This window comes from Rousettus aegyptiacus, unplaced genomic scaffold (assembly GCF_014176215.1).
Source record: "Rousettus aegyptiacus isolate mRouAeg1 unplaced genomic scaffold, mRouAeg1.p scaffold_m13_p_7, whole genome shotgun sequence".
Lineage (NCBI taxonomy): Eukaryota > Metazoa > Chordata > Mammalia > Chiroptera > Pteropodidae > Rousettus > Rousettus aegyptiacus.
The window spans coordinates 89,841,852-89,864,345 of NW_023416310.1; the positions used below are offsets into that span (position 1 = coordinate 89,841,852).

Below are 22,494 nucleotides of genomic sequence, written 5' to 3' on the forward strand. Positions count from 1 at the left end.
TCTTTTCTATCTCATTCATCACTTTCTAGCAAACAATCTGGTTTACTTGTTTGTCTCCTGCTCAAATATAAACTCCGTAAGGGCAGGGATACTTGTCTGCTTTGTTTATCAATATATTCCAAGTACCTAGAAGTGCCCGGCACAAAGCAGATGAGCAGTAAATGGCGAATGAATGGGTGAAAGAAGTCAGAGAGTTGCCTGGGGGCAGGTCTAGCAGACGTGGGGCTGGAGTTCCTTTGCTCCTTCCCACAGAGCGCCTTTCCTGGCCCCTTGTTCATGGCTGAGGTGTGTGTGCCAGGGTCCAAGGGGGCCCCACACACAAATGATGGCCAGGTCATGTGGGATGCTGGACAGGGTGGGCATGCACTGTCTGCCTGCCACCGGGAGCAGCTCTTCCCTCTCGGAGACCAAGGAGGAGAACAGGCTGGGCTGGAGGTCCCGGGAGACATCACCTCCTGGTTTCCCCAGGCAAACTGGCAGGCGTTGCAACCTAGACTTGCTCGAAAGGGACACTCAGAGGGAGACTCCCAGGAAGGTCCAGAGGGGAGGATAAGGCCCTTCCAGCTCTGGTGCTGTTGAGCAGCTCCAAGTTTCTGCATGCAGCAGGATCCCAGAATCAGACTGAGCAAGTTTGCAGAACAAATTGCATCACTGAAGCATCTAACATTTATTGCATACTTAGTCTCCGCATCAGGCGTGTGCGTCTTAATTCAATTCTCCCAGAACCCAATGACATAGGTTCTATTAGTATGCCCATTTTATAGGTGAGGAAGCTGGAGTACAGATGAGTTAAGTGATTTATTCAAAATCACACATCTGGTAAGTGGTGGAGCTGGGATTTTTTTCCTGTTAAAACAAAACTTGGTAGTTACTGAGACATTTTGAGGATTATAACACACATTATGTTCCCGTGCTGTGAAGAAGCCCACTGTTCCTACCAGTGTTAGTGAAAGAAAACACAGTGTCTTAACAGCCAACACGATTCCCGTACAGGAGGAAATTGGGCCTGTACACAATTGCCTTTAATTTTTTTCCTAACCATTTATTATGAAAATTACAAACATTCAGAAAACTTAATTATTTACATACCCATTACTTAGATTCAGCTATGGTTAATTTTATTTTTTTCTGAACCATTTGAAAATAAGTTTTAAACATCATGTCATGTCACCTCCAACTACTTCATTTAGCTTCATCTCCTAAAAAGAAGAATGTTCTCCTAGCAGACCGAAATTCCATTATCACACCTAAGAAAAGCAATAATGATTCTCAAATAGCACCTAATATTCAGTCCATAGTCAACATTTTCCAGCTTCTCAAAAAATGTCTTTTATAGTTTGTTCAAACCAGAATCTTGTCAAGATTTACAAATGACATTTGGTTATTATGTTTCTTTAATCTTTTAAAATATAGAACCCTGTCCACACATATACCTTTTATTGTGACACTGACTCTTTGATGGGAATAGTTGTCTGTAGACTGACAGCTCATAGTGTTACTTAACTTGTTCTTCTTTCCCTTGTATTTACTGTAAACTGGAATTTAGGTCTAAAGCCAGATTCAGTTTAATGACTTTTTAACAAAGATAATTCCCAGCTGATGCTGAGTATTTTACTCTGTTAGGAAACACGTAGTGTCAAGTTGTCCAACTGTTGGTGATGCTAAGTTTCATCACTTGATGGTGACAGCAAGACTGCACCATTGTAAACTTCCTTTCCCTCTTGGCAACCAGCAAGGACCTTTGGGATGATATTTTAGTGTGCGAATATTCTGTTCTCCCCGAAACATTTGTCTCATGGTTTTGGCATTCATTGGTGGGCTTTGCCTGAATTAATTATTATACTGGGGGTTACAAATAGGTGATTTATTTTCTCCCCTCCCCTCCCCTCCCCTCTCCTCTCCTCTCCTTTTTTAGTGCCTGCAGCATCTGGTCTTCCTAGGTGATCTCCCATCCAAGTACTAACCAGACCCGACCCTGCTTAGCTTCCGAGATCAGGCAAAATCAGGCACGTTCAGGGTGACGTGGCCGTAGACAGGTAATTTTCTAATATATTTTCTTTTACATTACTTAGCTTGTATTATCCTATAAAGATTTTCTCCCTCAACTGGGATTGAATTATAGTTCCTTCTAGAGAAGGAGGGTAAATTGTTCTAATTCATGATGGAATTGTCCTATATTTAGCTAGCGAGTGCCCCCTTGAAGTTGGCTCTGGGGTCCTTCTGACAAATCACAGTAGTTGTTGAACATTTCCTTGCTTTCTGGAAAAAAAGATGTCTCCAACTCACCTGTATTCTCCCTTCCTCATCTCTGTGATCTGCCATTGTGGAACTGGGATGTGAACCCAGAAGTCTGCCTCAGAGTTCTTTTGTCTACCACTCATGTCGAACTATGGTGGGCCAGTCCCAGTTCCGTGAGACCTTGTTGTGTGACCTTGGGCCAGTTTCTTTTCTCTCTTGAAGCCAGACTTTTCTCTGTATGAACAGTAGGGAAGCTGAATTTTGCCTTAACTCTATATCTGTCTAAGGGTATGGCAGACACCATGCTTTCCTTTTTGCCACTCAGTCTCCTTCCCCAATCAGGGAGGGTGACTGGGACAGGGCTGAGCCCCCTCCACTGGGCAGTGGGGCCTGTGTGACCTGAGACCTCTTACCCTGTTAGTACAGGCGGAGGGAGCCCACCCTTCTGGCTGGATTTATCTCTAGCCTACTGCAGGCAAGGACAGGATGACCTTCGGGGTCACCCTGAGCCTTGGCCTAAAGCTGCCTCAGAGGAAAAGGCTTTAGACTGCCATTTTGTTATCGTAGTCAACTTAGACTCAGTAGACTTTGATGCATTTGTTATTTATTGTAAATTGAATTTTACATTGTATCAAAGTTATAAATTCAAAGAATCAAATACTTCTATAAGGTTGGCTATGAAAAACAGCAGTTCTTCACCTTTTCACACCATTTTAAAACAGCCATTTTTTTTTTTTTTGGTATTTACGTTCATATCTTTTAATAACTTCTGGTATTGTTACTTTCTGATTTTTCAGTTTTAAACATCATCTGGTTGGCTTTTCACTATGAAAGATGAAGATTTAGTTTTCTTTCCTCCTCTGTCCCCACAGGTCACTCTTCATGTCCTCCCATCCTCCTGTATGTCTCTATTGTATGTTTGGTTAGATCAGTATGCAGTGTTTGCTATATTATGATATGGTAGTATACTATAGCATGACTATAGCATAATTTCATAATATAGCATAAGTGCTATTTTTAGCTGAGCTACATAGTATACTAGGATCACTATTCATTTCCTATATAACTTTGTTTTCCCAAGAATTAAGAGTTCTCTTGGTTTTTCAGTTGCTTTTCTATGAAATTATTTTAATTCAACTTCATAGGCTCCAAAAATGATTTCACTTGCCTCTCAGCACATTCAGACATATCAGATATCTGTCCCCTTCACTGGTTGAGGAAATGTCTTTCAGAGTCTTCAGGCCTCATCCAGTGTGGATCTGTTGTTTTACTCCTGGGATTTTTCTGTATTCTCATCTTGGGGGGCGGGGGGGCCCATTCTCTCTCACGAGTTGAATTTGTTTTCCGTGTCCCAGGTTTTTATTTCTAGTGAACCTCATTTTGGTTGAGCATACCTTCCTGAAGCTTTCTGAGAAAGCAAAAAAATTTTAAGATACTAAATATATCTGAAAATATCTTAATGACACCTTCACCTATTTGATATTTTGGTTTAGTAAATATTCTAGGGTGGAAATCATTTTCCCATTGAATTCTGAAGGTGTCGCTCCATTATTTTCTGGTTTCTGGGGTTGCTGTTAAGAAGTGCTAAGTCATTTTGATTCCTGGTACTTTGTCTTTTTCATCTTTCTGGAAATTTGTGTAATCTTGTCTTTATTTTTCTGAAACTTCGTGTGCCTTAGTAAGAAATTATTTTCATACCTTATCCTCAGAACTCACTGGGCCCTTTCGGTTTGGAAATTTATGTCTGAGTTTTGGAAATTGTACTGTTTTATTTCACTGATGACTTCTTCCCCTTGATTTTCTCTGTTCTCCATTTCTGGAACTTTGATATTTGGCTGTTGGGCCTCCTAGACTGGTCTTTAGTTTTCTTATATTTTTTCCTCTATGATTTCTCTTTTTTTATCTTTGTAGTCTATTTTCTGGGAAATTAAAAAAAATATTTTTTCTTCTATCTACTGATTGTTTAATGTCTGCCCTTTTATTTTTAATTTTAAATGGCTGTGGTTTTGTTCTGCTAATTGTGTGTATATCTTTAAAGCATCCTAGTTATTTCTTGAGTGCAATATGGTCCTTTATTTCCTTAAAGTTATTAATGACCTTTTTTTTCCCCCTCCATGGTGCTTTTTTTTTTTGGATTTGTTTATTCGTTTTGTTCATTCTGGATTATTTCACTTAGCTGTTCCATGAATCCTTGATTTTCTAAAAAGCCTGGTGGAAGCTGTGACTCATGAGTAGGGCTTATCCATTGAGAGCTTCCCTGTAGGGTTTATCTGTCTGGGTTGTTTCATTGGAAAACCCCCAATGTCAAAATCTTTAGGTCATTCCTCCTGGGATGGTCATCCTTCCCTGAGAAGGATCCTCCCTTTTACCGCCTGGAGGAAGAAGGGCTGGCTTCTGGCATTCTGGGAACTGGGTTGGAGAGAGTCTGGGACTCCCAGCTTCAGCACCAAGCCTATGCCCTGCACTGCAGGGATGAACTTCCAGTCTTCTCTCATGGGAAGAGAGGGGTGCTTGGGGAGGGAGAGGATGCAGGTATCCAACTGTTTCATAAACAGACTTCCAAGCAATCCTCCTCTTCTTGGCCCTACCTTTACTCCCACCCATGTGCCTAATACCCCAATTCCCCAATTCCTGAGCCTGTTCTGACACAGAAATCGGTGGTTTCTCAGCTTTTCTCACTGCAGGTTTAGTATACAGCTTTCTGGGGCCTCTAGTCCACCTGCTTTCCAGATCCCAAAGTTCTGCTGCTGTTTTCCATCTCCCGTTCTCTTTGTCCTTATAGATTTACACTAAAACAAACAAACAACCCCACAAGTCTTTGTCATTTAGTTACAGAAGCAAAGAAGGAGAGGAAGCCAAGATGTGTATTGTAACCATCATTACCAAGAAATCTTTTTTTAAAGTGAGCTATAATTCGTATACCATAATATTCAAGCTTTTAAAATTGCACAAGTCAATGATTTTCTGTATATTCACAAAGTTGTGCCACCATCACCATTATATAATTCCAGAATATTTTCATCACTCTAGAAGGAAACCCCATGCCCATTAGCAATCATTCTCCATCCCCTTCTCCCCCCAACCCCTGCCAACCACTGATTTACTTTCTGTCTCTATAGATTTGCCTGAGCTAGACATTTTACAAAAATGGAATCAAACAATATGTGGTCTTTTGCGTCTGGATTATTTCACTTAGTATAATGTTTTCAATATTTATTTCATAGCTTGAATTGGTACTTCATTCCTTTTAAAAAATAATATTTTATTGAGATATTAACTCCTCTTTATGGCTAAATAATATTCCATTATATTGATATACCACATTCTGTTTACCTACTCATCAGTTGTCGGATATTTGAGTTGTTTCACTTGGGCTATTGTGAATATTGTTTCAATGGACGTTTGTAATTTTTGTGTAGACGTATGTTTTCATTTCTCTTTGTAGATATCTAGGAGTGGAATTACTGTGTTGTATGGTAACTCTGTGTTTAACTTTTTGAGGAATTGTCAAATTGTTTTCCAAAGTAGTTGTACCATTTTACACTTCCACCAGTAATACATGAGGGTTCCAACTTCTTCACATCCTTACCAACACTTGTTTTTGTCTTCATTATAGCCCTTATAGTGGGTGTGAAGTGGTACCTCATTGTGGCTTTAGTTTGCATTTCCCTATTGACTAATGATGCTGAGCATCTTATCATGTGCTTAGTGACCATTTGTGTATCTTCTTTGGAGAAATGTCTATTTAAACCCTTTGTCCATTTGAGATTGGGTTGACTTTTTATTGTTAGGTTGCAAATACTGTCTCCTAATTTTGGACTGACTTTTCAACTCTCTTAATAGTGTCCTTTGAAGAACAGCTTCCTCTTTTTCTTTGTTGCTTATGTTTTAAGTCACCTTTTTAAAAGATCTTTTAAAACAGCTTTACCGAGATATAATTGACATAGTAAACTTTATGTATTTGAAGTGTACAACTTGGTAAACTTCGGCATATGCAAACATCATGAAAACAGCCTCACAATCGGACCGATGAACATAGCCGTAACGTCCCACAGTTTCGCTGTGCCCCTGGTCATCCCGCTCTTGTCCCTTCCTGCGTCACACTCCCTCAATCCTCAGGCAACTGCTCATCATTTCTACCACTGTAAATTAGTTTGCATTTCCTAAATATTATCTAAATGGAATTATACCGTATATACTCTTGCGTTTGGCTTCTTTCATGTAGCATAATTGAGATTCGTGCAGGTATGGATATCAGTAGTTCACTCCTTTTTACTGCTGAGTAACGTTCCATTGTATGGATGAACCACATTTTGCTTATCCAGTGTGTACTGATGGATATTTTGGTTGTTTCCAGTTTGGGGCCTTTCCCAGTAAAGCTGCTATGAACATCCGTGTACCAGTTTGTGTGGCTATATAATTTCATTTGTCTTGAACATCCAGAAAATATTTTTTAAAATTATAGTTGGCATACAATATTATATTAGTTTCAGGTGTACAATATAATGATTTGACATTTACATACCTCACAATGCACTCACCATACTAAGTGTAGTAACCATCTGTCACCATATAAAGTTATCATGCTATTATCGACAATATTCCTCTTCAGCTTTTTACCCTTCCCTCCACCCCTTTGGCAGCTATCAGTTTGTTCTTTGTTTTTATGAGTCTGTTTTTGTTTTGTTTGTTCATTTGTTTGGATTTTTAAAAAAATTCCACGTATAAGTGAAATCATGTATTTGTCTTTTTCTGAGTTATTTCACCTAGCATCCTCTCTAGGTTCATCCATGTTGCAAATGGCAGGATTTTTTTTATTGCCGAATGTTATTCTTGTGTGTGTGTGTGTGTGTCTTGCATCTTCTCTATTCATTCATCTATTAATGGACCCCTAGGTTGCTTCTATGTCTTGACTATTGTAAGTAGTGCTGCAGTGAACATAGGGGTGCACATATCTTTTTAAATCAATATTTTTATTTTTTTTCAGGTAAAAACCTAGAAATGGAATTGCCAGGTCATGTGGTAGTTCTATTTTTAGTTTCTGAGGACTATCCATCCTGTTTTCTATAGTGGCTGCACCAATTTGCAGTCCCGTCAACAGTGCGCAAGGATTCCCTTTTTCCCACATCCTTGTCAACACTTGTTTTTTGTTGCCTTTTTGATAATAATTATTCTTACAAGTGTTAAGGTGATATACCTCATTGTGCTTGTGATTTGTATTTCCCTGATGATTAGTGAAGTTGAGCAGCTTTTTATGTGTCAGTTGGCCATATGTATATCTTTGGAGAAATGTCTTTCTCTTCACGTTTCCTGCCCATTTTTTGATTGGAGTATTTTTTTGCTATTGAGTTATATGGGTTCCTTATATATCCTGGACATCAGCCTCCTTATTGGATTTATCATTCACACTCATATTCTTCCATTCAGTAGGTTATCTTTTTGTTGCGTTGATGGTTTTCTTCACTATGCCAGAAGCCTTTTAGTTTGATAAAGTTCCATTTTTAAAATTTTTGATTTTGTTTCCCTTGCTGGAGGGGACATATTAAAAAAGATATTACCAAGACTGGTTTCAAATATTTATTACCCATGTTTTCTTAGTTTTATGGTTTCAGGTCTTACATTAAGTCTTTAATAGATTTCAAGTTTATTTTCGTACGTATTGTAAGAGAGTGATCCAGTTTCATTTTTTTCTGCATCTGTTCAGTTTTCCTAACACCACTTGTTGAAGGGACTGTCATTTATCCATTGTATATTCTTGCCTCTTTTGCTGTAGCTCAATTGACTATATAAGCGAGGGTTTATTTCTGGGCTCTCTATTCTGTTCCATTGATCTATGTGTCTGTTTTTGTTCCAGTACCGTGCTGTTATGATTATTATAGCTTAGTTTAGTTTGCAATCAGGGCAGAAAATACCTTAATAGTAAATATTTGAATAATAACAATTTCTTGAGCATCTCCTGTGGTACTAGGTTCTATTCTAAATGTTTATTTAATCTAACAACTCTGCAAATTTAGTATTATTGTCCTTACTTTACAAAGGAGAAAACCAACTCAGGAAGGTCAAGGGACTGGCTCAGGTCATACAGCTACGATGTTTCTGACTTGGTATGTGAACTAAGGTCTGATTGCATCAAAGGCCATATCTGCTCTTCTTCCTCCCTCCCCCAAAATATATATACTATCTATCTCCCTTAACTCTTGAAATCTAAAAATCACTGAATCTTAGAACCACAGTCTTTAACAAAAATTATTAATGCAAATTTAAATGTACAGATTTAAGATTAGTAAAACAAACATGGCATTTAAGACATAGTAAGAAATAAAACCTTGCCAACACAGTTAAACTTACCCTTTGCCAGTCCCTCCTCCTTCCCGCCCTGCAGAGGCCCCCACTCTTCCTGAATTGAAACCACCCAAATTGAGCATCAGGAGGCAGAAAGATAAAGTGGTTAAAAACATAGGTTCCACCAATTCCTGAATGTATGATCCCGGACAAGCAAGTAGCTTCTCAAAGCCTCCATGTCCTTATTTGTAAATGGAGATGATAAAATAAAAGTCTTCAAAGGATCACTGTAAAGATTAAACAAAACAAAGCATGTAAAACAGCACAGGGCCTGGCACAAAGGAGGCTTTAGTACACGGTGGTAAATACTGGTACTAGAGCCTTAGAACCATGGACTCAGCTTCATAAAATGCTCAAGTTAGAAGGGAGCAGAGGGAACACTGAACCCCGCTTTCCTCCCCTGTTTTGGAGATGAGGCCAGAGAGGAGGGGAACTTGTCTAGGTAACAGAGGGCAAGCGGCTCCTTTCCGCGTCCACTCATCTGTGGGTGAAAAAGGGAGACAAACAAAGGCATTTTCTGTTTCAAAGTTATTTCCTGTCTAGGGAATGAATATTTCTCGAATATCCAAAGAGCCTTATGAATCCAAAGGTCTACCCAGAAACAAGTGATGAGGGCCGTGGACAGCCAATGGATGCGTACTGGCCTTTCTACCTGCCGGGGTGCTCCCCCTCTCCATCTTGTCCCATCAAAGTCTGCTTAGCTCAAGGCTGGGTATTTCCAGCTTTGTGGCTTTCACTTCCACTTCTACAGGTGGGAGGAGCGGCCTCCTGTGGACAAATCAGATTCCATCTCAACCCTAACTTCAAGAGGTGAGCCAGCGTTCAGGGTCTCAGATACGCAGAAGACAGCAGCAGCAGCAGTAGCAGCAGCAGTGGTAGCAGGAGGTGTGGGGAGGACCAGAGGCCAGAACGATGGAAGACCAGCGAGATCTCATCTCCAACCATGAGCAATTGCCCATGCTGGGCCAGCGCGCTGGAGCCCCAGAGAGGTATGTGTGAACAGAGAGAGCACACAAATCCTGGACGGCACAGACGGCACAGGTGCTGGGGAAGGAGACCTATACTGGAGTCACGGGAGGCAAGAAGTCAGGCTCCGACTCTAACCCTAACTGGGCGGGTTTGAGAGAATCTCTGGGCTGCTCTGGGCTCCCTGTAAAATGGAGGAGTTTCTCTAGGGCAGGGTTTTTAATTTTCTCTGCATCATATACTTGCCTTCTGGAAATCAGAAGGTCTCTTGACTCTCTCCCCAGAGTTTCATACAATATCAGGAGCTTCATGGACCTCCCTCCACCACCCCAACCCCCTCGAAAGCATCACAGAAGAATCCCCTCCTAATAACTATAGATGGGAATAGGTGTTTTGTTTGTTTAAATTTGTTTATTTTTTATGGTGACATTGGTTAACAAAATTAATGTTTCATCTGTACACTTTAACAGTAAGGCATATATATATATATATATTTACACTGTGTGTTCACCACCTATAGTTAGATTTCTTTCTGTCACCACATTTTTGACCCCCTTTACCCCATCTACCTCTCCACTCCCCGGGGAATAGGTGTTTGTATGAAGGCAGTTATTGCTGCAGGTGTCTATGGAGTATCCAAGACGTCGGCCATCACAGGAGGGATTGAGAGATGCCGAAAGGGGGTTAATAAAGGGCAAGTAAGGCTCTGGCTAAATTTCTAGAAGGGGCTGATGGTTGATGAGGGTCATGTTCTGCCTGTGCCCCTCTTCCTTGCAGCTGGACCCCCTCTCCTAGCTCCTAGATGGTCTCGCCTGTTTTCCTGAAAAAAATAAAATGAGGGGTGGTGGGGGGACTATAATGCTGTTATCCCAATGTCCCCCACTTCCCCCAATCTCCAAAAAGTAATTTGAGAATTACTAGAACTTACAGCTAGATGTGACGTCAGCTGTTGCCAGGCAGAAAGGGGTTTGAGAGAGGCACTGAGATGTCAGGAGGACAGGTAACTGATATGGACCATTAGAGCAGTGGCCTGGGAAAGCCTGGGGAATCCCATAGCTAGGAGGGACAACTTCCTTGGGATGGCTGGATTCTGATCCAGGTTCTGTGCTGCCGCATGTGACTTGTATATATCACTGCTTCTTTCTGGGTCTCAAGTAATATAACAATGACAATAGTCATGGTAATAGTTTCCATTCACTGTGTACCTATTACCAGTTCTCAGCTACTGTTAATAATTACTGTGATAGTGATATGCTGGGCACATAAGTAAATGCCAAACTCAATCCTAATTCTCAGCAACCCTGAGTCAGATACTTTTTATTATCTCCATTTTACATAAGAGAAAATTGAGGCTCATTTTGGCAAGTGACCTAAGTTATTACGGCCAGTAAATATTAGAGCCAGAATTTGAACCCAGGACTAGTCTGGTTTTAGAGTTTGAGCAGACTACCACCTGACCCCCTTCTAGAGGTACAATTTGCAGGGAGAGGATGTGGGACCCCTCTGAACTCAGGCCGCCCAGTGAGTTTCACACCCAGTGCGGGCTCAGTCTACAGAGAGGGTGCCCCCTCTTCAAACCCTTGTCTGTTTTTTTTTAGTTCAGTTACTGCTTCAAAACCGGCTGGGCCCTGTGTGTCCAGGCCATTCCAGACTTGAGCCTGTTTCGGACCCTTCTGTGAACAGTTCTGCCTGGCAACATTTGTATCATCGTTCCTCCTAGTTTCGGTTGGCTCAAGACTTTGGCCTTTTTTTTTTTTTTTTTTTTTTTTAATTGAAGGAGGCAGTGGAAAGGAGGAAATGAAAAGGTGACAGACTAGCTCTCATCTAGAACCCAGGGGACAGAAATTTAAGATGCATAAAGAGGAAGGAAACCAGATGCTAGAGTTAACTCCCCTGAGAAGAGTAGCCAGTGTTGCTTATGAAGTGCTAACTACGTGCTACTAATGGAAGTGAGAGCTTTACCCTCGTAATCTTATTTAATATAAGGACGCTTTGGGTAGATGTTCTTACCTCAGTTTACTCAGAGGTTGACTTTCCCTGGTCCCTGAGCTACGGGAGCGACAGAGCTGCTCTAATCCAGGTCATGTGGTCTCATCTTTAATATGGCTCTCTAGATGCTTAGGCCTTAGGAGAAGCTGAAATTCAGAGAAGGGAAGTGACTTCCCTGAGTTCACATGGTGAGAGGCAGAGCTGGGACTGGACTGGGTATGGAGTGAGCATGTAAATAATGTACTGGAGACCTTGAACTCAGGCAAGACCCCAGGCTACCCTGTTCCCTGGAAAGACCCAGGAGTGGGATTTGTTTTCCCTTCCTGTATGGTTTCCTCCTCTTCCCCACAGGTTTTTTGCTTTCTCCTTCCAGAATAACAATCTCTTGGGCTGGGCCTGGGCCTAGAGACAAAGGACTGGCAAGCAGAAAGCCAATGAGAATGAGCTGTGTCTGTGATGCCATGATTGCTAGGCAAAAGGGTCTCCTGGAGTTTCCTAAACCTCCTTGCTGGGCTGCTGGAGTAAAGAGGGTATAGTGTCAGCCTGTTTCTAATGGGGTCTTAGTAGTCCCACCCCTGGGGTGCGGTGGAAGAAAAGAGGTCAAGAACATTCAGGGTCCTGGAGCAGAATCCTTACATCTTCCATACTGCAACCTGTGTATGTGCCCCCAAAACTGCATCCAGGGCCAACAGCTGCTAGGGCTCCCTGAGGTCTGAGGTTGGGCCACCCCTCCCTGTGCAACCAGAGAACAAGAGAGATTTTCCCAGGTCACACAGCTCAGGTACCATACTCCTGCAGAAATCCCTCCTGAGTGGATTTTACCATTTGAAATATATCTGTGCCCACAGTCAGCATATTTAAAAGAAAACTACCAAATTCTAAAATGGTACCCATGTGACAGGCCCAGAGAGGGGCAGAGACCTGCTCAAAGACACACAGCATCTGGGGCGGAGGATGTGCCCCCCGTAAAGGTGGTGCCTGGCCCTGCTCCAGCCTGACATTGTCCGATGCCCCTAACCGATTTCTAAAATGCCAAAGCCTCACTTCTCTTTTTCAGGTGGGCCGTAAACTCTGTTGCCCACGTCCCACTTCTCTTTTCTTTGATTTCGCTGCAGGGGTTGGAAAGGTAGGAGGGTGAAAACTCCCTTCCCTTCAGGGGCAGCTCTGATCCTCAGGAGATCCCCTGGCAGAGGGGACCTGGGGAGACCCTCCACCTCAACGCCTCATTGCACAGGTGGGACTGAGGCCGAGTGTACCAGGCACTCATCCCTGGCTCTTCCCCATTCAGCCTAGGCCTGGGGCGGGGCCAGAATTTCAACTTGGGAAGACAGTAGGGCCAGCAATGATTGGAAGTAGGGGCCGGGGGAATGTCTTTAAGATGCATGTCCATAACGAACTTGTTTGTGCTTATGTTTGTTAGAGGTAGCTGAGGGGGATGGGTGAGTGGGCTGATGGAAGTGGGGGACACATTCCCTTACTCCCAGCCAGTCCTTGGGGCAGCCACCTCCATGGACTCTCCTCTGACTTGCCCTCTCCCCTCAACAGAAAGTGCAGCCAAGGAGCCCTGTACACAGGCTTTTCTGTCCTGGTAGCTCTGCTCCTGGCTGGCCAGGCCACCACCGCCTACTTCCTGTATCAGCAGCAGGGCCGGCTGGACAAGCTGACGGTCACTTCACAGAACCTGCAACTGGAGAACCTGCGCATGAAGCTTCCTAAGTGTGCGTTCTCCATATCCATCCTGACTCCCCTACTGTCCCTCACCTCAGAGATCCCATTCCTTCCCCTAGCTGGGCCCACTGTCCTCGCCCTTGGGTCTGGAATTCCAGCCCCTTTTCATCTGGGTCTGAGATCTTGGTCCCTAGTTTTAGAACCCTTTTCCCTGGGCACTGGGACCACACTCATGCTGTATCTTCTGACCCTACAGCTGCCAAACCTGTGAGCAAGATGCGGGTGGCCACCCCCATGCTGATGCAGGCGCTGCCCATGGAAGGCATGCTTCAGGGGGTAAGGACAACCCCAGGGCCGTGGAAGGGGAAAGTGTTATCTAGGCCGGAGGGCAGGTGCCAAGGGACAGGGGAGAAAGCAGACCCAGGAAAAGCCCAGCTTGGGAGGAGTCCTGACTGCTGGAGGACAGGGCCCACCTCCAGAAGAAGAATCCCAGGGCTAAGAGAAGGAAGCCTCTTTGGGCCATCCCTGGGAGGAGGGCCCAGCCCTCCCATTTACAAGGTGCTTCTCATGTCCTATAACATCTCGGTTCCCTCCTATTCTTAAAGCCCTTACCATATATAGATAATGTTGCTGTTCATAAAACTATCCACTGTCCACAAAGCCCTGACCAGGTAAGTATATGCAGTTTTGATCAATAAGGACCCTGAGGCAGGAAGGAAAAGTGACTTGCTCAGGCTTTCACATTTGGAGGTGGCGGAGATGGTCTTGTCGAGCATCTGGGACTGTAGACCCCAGCTGCTGCCTTTGCGCTAGGGCCCCTCCTCCTAACCCCCAGTCCTTCCTTCCACAGCCCATGCAGAATGCCACTAAGTACGGCAACACGACACTGGACCATGTGATGCACCTGCTCCTGGTGAGTGGGGCCTGGCCGGGTGGCCCTGCCTGTCTGCACCGTGTCCGGCGCACAGTAGAGATTCAGTACAGCCTCACCAGATGAACGAAGGAACGCGAGTGGCCCTTAGATGTTATATGCACTTTAGTCCTACCACTCCTCCCTTTTTTGTTTTGAGATGGAGAAACCGAGGCCCAAAGCCTGGACGTGTCTTGCTCAAGACTCATTTTTTCCTTCCCAAGTTTTTATTGTATGTTTACTCCGTGCCAGGCTCTGGGCCCACAAGGGGTAGCAATCAGACTCGGCTCCCAAACCTATGGGCATCCTATGTTAGCATGGAAGACAGACAAGTGACCAGGTGATGAGGGACATGCAGGGGGTTGTGTGAGGAAAGATGCAGAGGGCCCATCCTACCTGGGGAGAGGTTTGGAAGTCTTCCTGGAAGAAGTAAAACCTGAAAGATGAGTAGGCACCTGTAAGGAGTAGAAGACTGGGGGTTACTGGTATAACTGGGCCCCTCTTCCAGCCTTGAGGTTGTAGCTGTGCTAGATTACCCTCACCACCTCCCCTCCCCAAGGGTCCATCGTAGGTAAGGGTCCAAGCTGGGTGCAGCTTCCGTCCAACCCTCAGAATGGAATAGCAGGGGAATGTGGTTTGCACATTTCACCTCACCTGGCAGGGAGCTCTTTTTAATCTTCCTTCCTGCCCTTTTGCTGCCCCGCAGAAGTCTGACCCCCTGAAGGTGTACCCACAGCTGAAGGGGAGCTTCCCAGAAAACCTGAAACGCCTTAGGAACACCATGGAGGGCCTGGACTGGAAGGTCAGCAAGCTTCCCTGCGCTGGTGCCCTCTCTCCTGATATATCTAGGGCAGGGCTGGGAAGAGGTGAGGTGAGGGGTAGGCTGGGGAAAGCCTGGGAAAAGGTGGGGGCAGGGGGTGTGCTGGAGAGGCCATTCTTGGAAAGCTGGAAGAAGCTTACCAGAACTTTGAAAGCCACGAACACAGAAGTGCTTGGAATAGAGGTACCACCTTGATCAAGCCCTGGGAGTCTCTAAGGGGGAACCAAGTTACAGCTGGACTTTGGGTGTAGGTGCTCTGCCTGGCCCTCCATGTCTGTCCCCAGGAGAAAAGCCAGGCAGGGCTAGAGGGCTATTGAGCCTGATGCCCTGTCTCTGCCCCCACTAGGTCTTTGAGAACTGGATGCGTCAGTGGCTCTTGTTTGAAATGAGCAAGAACTCACTGGAGGAGAAGCCCACTCAGGCTCCAACAAAAGGTACAGGGAGTTGGGAGTCTTGGGGAGCTAGAGTTTCTGAGAGCTCCCCCAGAGCTACAGAGGTTAGAGCCTAGAGCATTCCCTGACCCAAGCACTGGACTCTCCAAGCCTCTCTCACCTCTCCTGTCTCTCTCCTGCATGTTCCTTCTGGGCTTGGCTGCCCCCCAGTCCCATCCTATCTGAGGGCCCACAGGGTACAGAGGCCTCCCTTCAAGAGGTGACCTCACTTATGGAGGATGGCACTGAACAAGTGGGCCTGGAGCAGAAACCATCCAAAACATCCCAGGAGTCATCACAATGACCTTCCTCACCCCCAAGGGGATCTCCCCAAGATCACATAGACAGCATGCCAGATAAGAGGGCCTTGGAGTTTTTCCATCTCACGTTTACTAGGATTGTTAGCCCTAAAGTCTTTACAAATGCCTGTTTTAATCCTGGTGATAATTTGTCCTGCAATTCTGGGCGTCTCTTCCCTCTGGGCTTCAGTTTCAGGAGTGGAAGATCAATGGCCTACCCCATGTGGGCCTCAGATTTTTCTATCATATTCACAGAAGTTGCCTTAGAAGCTACCTAAACCAACTTCTAGGTAATGTTTAAATCCCCTCTACAAACAACCCCCCATTTCTACTTGGATAACCCCAGGAACAGAACCTCAGACTTACCAAGGTATCCACTGTTTTTTCTTAGAAATCAGAATCACATGTGCGAGTCCAAAAATTTAATAGGCATAGAATGTTGGAAGAATCAAGTTCTGGGATGAATTAGCTACATAGCCATTCACTTCTTCTTTGATCCTGGACCTTGTTGGTTCAGGCCTCAATTTCCCCATCTGTGCAATGGGTAGAGCGAGTAGTCACTTGGGCAGAAGGCATTAGCCCCACAGCAGTGGTATGTGGATCTCTGGTTCTGCTGAGACTCTGGCCCAGAGTCAACTCACCATGTCTTCACCATGCCTGTCGCTTCAGTACTGACCAAGTGCCTGGAAGAGGTCAGCCGCATCCCGGCCATCCACCCAGGCATGTTCAAGCCCCAGTGTGACGAGAATGGCAACTATATGCCGCTCCAGTGCTATGGGAGCATCGGCTACTGCTGGTGCGTCTTCCCCAACGGCACCGAGGTTCCCCACACCAGAAGCCGCGCGCGCCCTAACTGCAGTGGTAAGCAGTGGCCACTGTGCCAGGGAGTGTCAAAGGAGCAGGAAGGACCCGGAAGGCTGAGGGGCAAGAGGTCTCTCTTGGCACATGTGGCTATGACGCTTGAGGTGGCAGCTCCCTGAGGGGCAGCCAATCAGCCAAGCATCCACCCCTTTGTCCATCTCCCTACGTGTGCATTCCTTATCTGTTTGTCCATCTACTTCTCTCCTTACATCCACGCTCATGTACTTATTCATTTATCCTTTAACCCTTTCATTATTTTTTTACCATCCATGCACTATCCACTTATGGATCCAGAAGTCCTACAGACCCATTCATCTCATCACCCCCTTCATGGCCTTTCTCTCAGTTCCCCAGCTACACTTCATGGCTACCATCCAGAAAGCATCCTTCCATTCAGAGCCTGCCCTCCCAGGATAGGCCTGAGGCCAGGCTGGGAAGAACCAGTCCTCCTCGCCAGTGGGTACGGTATCTGGACTGCAAATAACAAATGACCTTGCTACTCCTTTGCAGAGCCACTGGACGTAGAGGACCTGTCGTCCGGGCTGGGTGTGACCAAGCAAGACCTGAACTAAGGCAAGGGCGCCTGCAGGGGGGATGCCCAGCATGGCACAACCCTGGTCCATTCCCCACCTGAGACGTCCCTTTCAGAGATGAGGAACAGGGGTGTGGTGGGGTCAGTACTTGTACCCGAGCAGGACGCAGTGGAGGGTGGAGAGTCCTCGACTGCTATGAGGCCCCAACATGCTGGGAAGAGGCAGGGACAACAGATGACTCCAAACCTAACCTGCTGCTTCTCTTTCCATAGCCATCGTGTGAGAATAGCAATCGAAGACACCAGCGCCCAGGCAGCCCCGCATCGCCAGCTTCCTTGCTCCCCTCTGTCCCCCAATCCTAGCCCCATACTCCTCCCCTTATACCCTCTTCCCCCACTCCCTCTCCCCCTGCACCTCAGTCCATGAGATTGGCATCTGGCTCTCCATCATCCTTGGACACAAAATTACATCAGAATAACACACTTAACGACGCAGGAGGGCCTTGCTGCCCAGCTTCCCATCCACCAGCAGGGACGCAAAGACCCAAGGAGGTGGACCACGAGCTAGGCTACTTCCATTTCTGACACCACAGCAACCTACAACATGGAACCCCAAGATCTAGACCTATGGACAAGGAGGAAAGGTGCAGGGAGCGTGAAGGACACTCCCCTAAGCCCCTGTGCCCAACACATTTGTTGTCCCTTCCTTCCTGGCTTTAGCCTTGGCTTTCTGGCCAATGGAACTGGGGGCACAAGCCACCCTTTCTATTTCCCCAGCATCACTTGCCAGGAAGAACCAGCCTCTTCACCCTCAACCCCTCCTCATTCTGCCACCCCCTAGTTCCCTCTGTAGCAAGCTTATCATCAGCCCTTAGGGCCGTGGCTCCTGTGAGAATAAAAAGTAGTAAGTAGAACACTTCTGGCTCCTGGCTGTTCTGCTGGATCTGGTTTGTTCATTTCAAGGAGGCGACTGAAGACCTCGAATCCCGTGGTCCGGGTGGGAGCACACGGCCCAGGGAGCCCAACCACAGATGCCTGTGGTGACAGGCAGGGCTGGGGTGCTGATATCTTTGGGCACAAACACATTTGGTTTCCATGTTTAACACAAGAATACTGTTTCCAAAAGGAAGGAGGCTCTTGCCCAAAGTTTTTTAAACACAGGCTCCTCTTGGTCCTGTTTCCATTCCCCCCCCCCCTTTTCTATTGCTCTACTAAGAGGAAGAGTGTGGCGACAGAGGGCAGCAACACGGGACCCCCACAGTTGTTGCCAGGAGGGAGCGGGGGCCCCTGCGGCCAGATTTCTTGACTTTTTAAGAGAAGCCCCAAATCAAGATGTTCAGTGAAAACTCCATTGAGAAGACGCCTTACAGGACACTACTCTGTGGCCTCTGCTCTAGAACACATGGGCCCCGAGTTAAGGGTTCAGCCAGATGCCAACCTGGGGCTCCAAGACCTCCCTAGCACAGTGCTTTTTCTGCACAGCTCCTCGCTGTCTCTAGCAGAGGCTAAAAACCTTGGACAAAAATCTCCACAACCTCAGATGCTCCACACTGCTTGGGCCGCCGCATTATTGACCTTCACAAGTCCTGTAGACATCACCTTGACATATCTTTCAAGTTCATTCACTTCTTGCCCTCATCATTCCAAACCTTTGTTACCTGGACACGAGGGCAACTCAGTCCTGATTGGTCTTCCTGCTTTTACTGTGCCCGCCACAGCTGTTCTCTACCAGACACCTCAAAGGGCCTGCCCCCATCTCCAATCCTAACTCCGAACTTCAAAAGGTGACTTGGAAGGCCCCTCTTCCATTTCTGGCCTCTGAGTATTGCCTGGCCTACCTCGGCATCTGGAAATCAACCACAATCATGCTTGAGCTCCCCCTTAGCTAAAATGCCACCTCCTCCAGGAAGCCTTCCCCACACCAATTCACACTAGACACTTAACTGAGGCAAACCGTCCTGCTCAGCACACCATCCCAGAGCCTCCATATACAGTTGTCGAGAACAAATCCTGGGCAACAGTTTGTCAGCCAGACTCTCCCTTCCAAGAACACGTCAATTGCAAGACGTCTGCTCCCGGTGCATTGGGAACGTGACCTTTCCTTCAAGTCTTTTATTTTTTTTTAGTTCTTATTAAGGAAAAAAAAAAAAAAAGAAAGAAAAGAAAAAAACCCAAAAAACAAAAACCAAACAACAAAACACACAAACTGGGGAAAAAAAACTCACAAAAGGAGGACAAAACCTCAGTGTCAGCCGGGGACCAGGGACATGGAAGGAGTGCCAGGCTGGGCCGTACTGGGTCTGCAGGGCAAAGAGGTGGAAAGTCCCGAGGCTTCTGGGCATGTCTGGTGTGAGAAGGGAGGGGCAAGTCACTTAAAAAAATATATATATATTCTGTACAATCTATACGAAGCATCCTGGGTCAGGACAGAAGTCAGGTGCGGGGTCAGTGAGTGGACTTCCTCCTCTTCCTCCTCGGGCCAACCTCAGCAGGGCTCACGGGCTGGGCCAGCACAGACACTGAAGCTGGTCGTTGTCTTCTGGGGAGGAACGTGAAATTAAAAATTCAATTGCAGCCCATGGTGGGCAGAGGCATGGGGTTGGGCAGCACTTGGCTGAGAAATCGCTGGGGGAAGGCAACACATCTAGATGGAAGATTTCCTGACCTTTTTCTCCATCAAGGAGAAACAAATCAAAACCTGGCATCTCGATGCAGCGGACAAGCATTAACTAACCACAGCAGACACTTCAGTGTGTCCAGGAAGCGGGCTGAGGGCTTTACTGCCTCACTTCTTTAACCCTGGCCCCCAGCCCGGGCAGGCTCTGTGCTGCCCTCACAGCAGGCTGGGTGGCTGCTGGGCCTGCTCAGCAGGTGGAGCGCGGAACCCCTCCACCACGACTCCGGAAGCGCAAGTCCATCAGAGTGGCTTAAGGAAGCCATTTTCTTTCCCACGGGCAAATGCCCTCAGTTACAAAACAACAAGGAAAGGGAACTGGATAGCAACAAGGGAGCGCGCCAGCTCAAGCCTTCTCAACTACAAAGAGGTGCCGCCCAGGGCCCACCTCCTAAGGCCTGTGCAGTGCCTGTGCCCGGGGAGCACTTGGCGCGGCCACCACCACGACTGTGCAGTAGCTCCAGCTCCAGGCCCCCTCCCCTTGGGGCCCACCTACCAGGTCCTGCCGGGCCCCCCAGCCAGGAAGCTTACCTGCCACCTTGTGCCGCTCAGACAGTTTGCTCTGGTGTCTTCTTCTGTGAGAAGAGAACTGTGAGAGGCTCTTGTACCTCAAGTGTCTCCCCACCTATGCTGCCCCCACCAGGAGGGAACATGACAACTCCCTCCTGAGAATGAGGGCCCCCCAGAACAGATATTGGGTACACAGGAATCCCCGAGGGCAGGGACAGTGGCCCACATGCCCTCGAGAAAGAAACAGAGGCCTTGCAGCAATAGATGTTCAGCTCTTCTGAACACAGCAGAGGCCCTGCTGGCCTGTGAGAACGTCATCTGTAGAGGGTGCTGAGCCCACTCCTGCAGGCGAGCAGCCTCTATCACCCATGAAGCCGATGGATGATGGACGAGTGCTTCTGTGACAGGCACTGCTGCCAGCTGGGCACGCCTTCCCTAGGGAATGCTTCCCCTCACTTGAAACTTATAATAGCTTCCTCATCCTCCCTGCCCCCTGGGGTCTCCTCCCTCATCCACCCGAAGGACATCTTTCTACCTCACAGACAAGACAGCCCCCCCCAAACCCCGCCGCCGAGAATGAGGGGACCTGGTCTGGCTCGCACTTCTTCCTGACATGCGGAGGACGGGGCGAGCACATCAATGCTGGGGGCTGGGTTTGGGTCCCTTTCCTAACTTGAAACCCCTCAGGAACTCCCTTTTACCTTTTTCTTCTTTTTCTTCTGGAATTCTGAGTCAGGGTCTTTGGTTGAGACCTTTTTAGGTTTCTTCTTCTTTTCCTTTTTTTCCTTATCTTTTTTTTCTGAGGGAAGAGAATAAACTTCCTAAACAACAAATATTAATCTTAACTATTGGGTCGATGTCGGGAGACACGCACGGCAGGTCTCCAGGGATCCTGGAACTCCTCCCTATGTTGGGTGCCCAGCTCTCCCAAACCATGGGGAGCCATGAAAACACAGGCCTTTGTGACCACCTGCCCTGGTCTGCGGACCAGCCTCAAGATTTCTGCCCCACCCTTGGAACACCTGGACTATTGCTATTTTTCTATAACTCACTTTTAAAAACATCTACATGTTTATTTAAAAGACATTTCCTACCTATAAAATGGGAAACATCACCTGTTATACAGGGTTAAATGAAGTCCCGCCACATGCAGAGCCTAGCACAGAGCTCAATAAGGGGCAGCTTTACCTCTGAGGGGAAGCACCGTTGGAGCACAGGCCCGAGAAGCCGGAAGCTGAACGTGCCCGTGGCTGCAGCCACTCGGAGTGAGCACGGCGGGGAGTAGGCCACGCCTTGGAGCCACGGGGTCTCCCTGGCAGTGTTGCCCCAGGTCTAGTTCTGGCTGTGCCACTACCTGCCGCCATGACCCCGGACAAAGCATGTCTCGACCTCTCCCTTCTGTGCTGGCCAAGGGCCCATCCCACCCAGGTGGTGACACTTACTCTTGTCAGATTTCTTTTTCTCCTTCTTGTTCTTTGGGTTGGCTTGGTCTCCACCGTCGACCTTCGCCATCTCTGGCTTCCCTTCTGGCTTCTCCTTGACCCCGTGGGAGGCGGGAGACTCCTTCTTCTTCTCCTTGCTGCCACCACCTGCTGTGTCTTTCTTAGATTTCCCCTTGGTAGTCCTGGGGGCCTTTTCTGGGGAAACAGCATCCTCTCCACCCTCCCCAGCCAGCAGCTGCTTCTTTTTCCTGCTCTTACGGGCCTTGACAACTGCCTGGTCTCCTGACAGCTTCCGCTTGTGGCCCGCCCGGCCCTTCTTGCTGCTCTCCTTGGCGGCATCCATGGCCTTCTTCCTTTCCTGTTCCAGCAGCTCCGTCAGGACCTTTACCACTGAGGCCTGGACCTGGGCCTCGCTCAGGGGCCAGGGCTCACTCATTAGGCGCCGGGTGAGGTCGCTGTGCAGTGCTGGTGTTGAGGCTTGGGGGCTCCCAGTCCTCTTCCTGGGCTTTTGGGACTTCTGAGGTGTGGTGCTAGTTTCTCGTCTGCCTATAGAGAGAGGACTTGTGTCATGGATCTGAGAGACTGGGAAACAGACCTTCCATGGGACAAGAGCCAAGAGGATCCAAGGACAGGATTGACATCCTCTGACAACAGTACAGACTAGGAAAGTGAGGCCCGCTGGTCACTCTGCCCCCACCGGATCACTTAGCTCACACTTTTCACCACCTTATAACTTAAGAGCTCTGTCTCCTCACGTTAAAATCTCAAATTCAGGTTGGGGATGGGAAATGACTCCAGAATGTTAATGAAAG

The 22,494-nt window shown here is 46.9% G+C and overlaps 2 protein-coding genes and 1 pseudogene across 13 annotated transcripts in view; 1 reads left to right on the forward strand and 2 right to left on the reverse strand.

Annotated features, from left to right (window-relative positions):
- Positions 1-1,915: 1,915 nt before the first annotated feature.
- Positions 1,916-2,034, reverse strand: LOC118606218 (annotated as a pseudogene).
- A 7,276-nt stretch (positions 2,035-9,310) lies between these two features.
- On the forward strand, positions 9,311-17,972 carry CD74 (CD74 molecule). The gene is made up of 9 exons (XM_016118739.2): positions 9,311-9,569; positions 13,081-13,253; positions 13,460-13,539; positions 14,054-14,116; positions 14,820-14,915; positions 15,280-15,367; positions 16,333-16,524; positions 17,035-17,097; positions 17,330-17,972. The coding sequence occupies exons 1-8, from the start codon at positions 9,493-9,495 to the stop codon at positions 17,094-17,096; spliced, it is 831 nt and encodes a 276-aa protein (XP_015974225.1). The 5' UTR covers positions 9,311-9,492; the 3' UTR covers position 17,097; positions 17,330-17,972.
- Positions 17,973-19,110: 1,138 nt separating this feature from the next.
- The window catches only part of TCOF1 (treacle ribosome biogenesis factor 1), a 38,469-nt gene continuing 35,085 nt past the window's right edge, over positions 19,111-22,494 (reverse strand). For 9 of the 12 annotated variants that reach the window (XM_036224384.1, XM_036224385.1, XM_016118731.2 and 6 more), the window contains 4 exons: positions 21,683-22,228; positions 20,942-21,039; positions 20,262-20,305; positions 19,111-19,595 (listed from right to left, as the gene is read on the reverse strand). In XM_036224384.1, coding sequence (XP_036080277.1) covers positions 20,279-20,305; positions 20,942-21,039; positions 21,683-22,228 — 671 coding nt within the window. In that variant the 3' untranslated portion in view covers positions 19,111-19,595; positions 20,262-20,278. The remainder of the gene's footprint in view (positions 19,596-20,261; positions 20,306-20,941; positions 21,040-21,682; positions 22,229-22,494) is intronic. The other 3 variants (XM_016118725.2, XM_016118724.2, XM_016118721.2) reach the window with 3 other exon arrangements.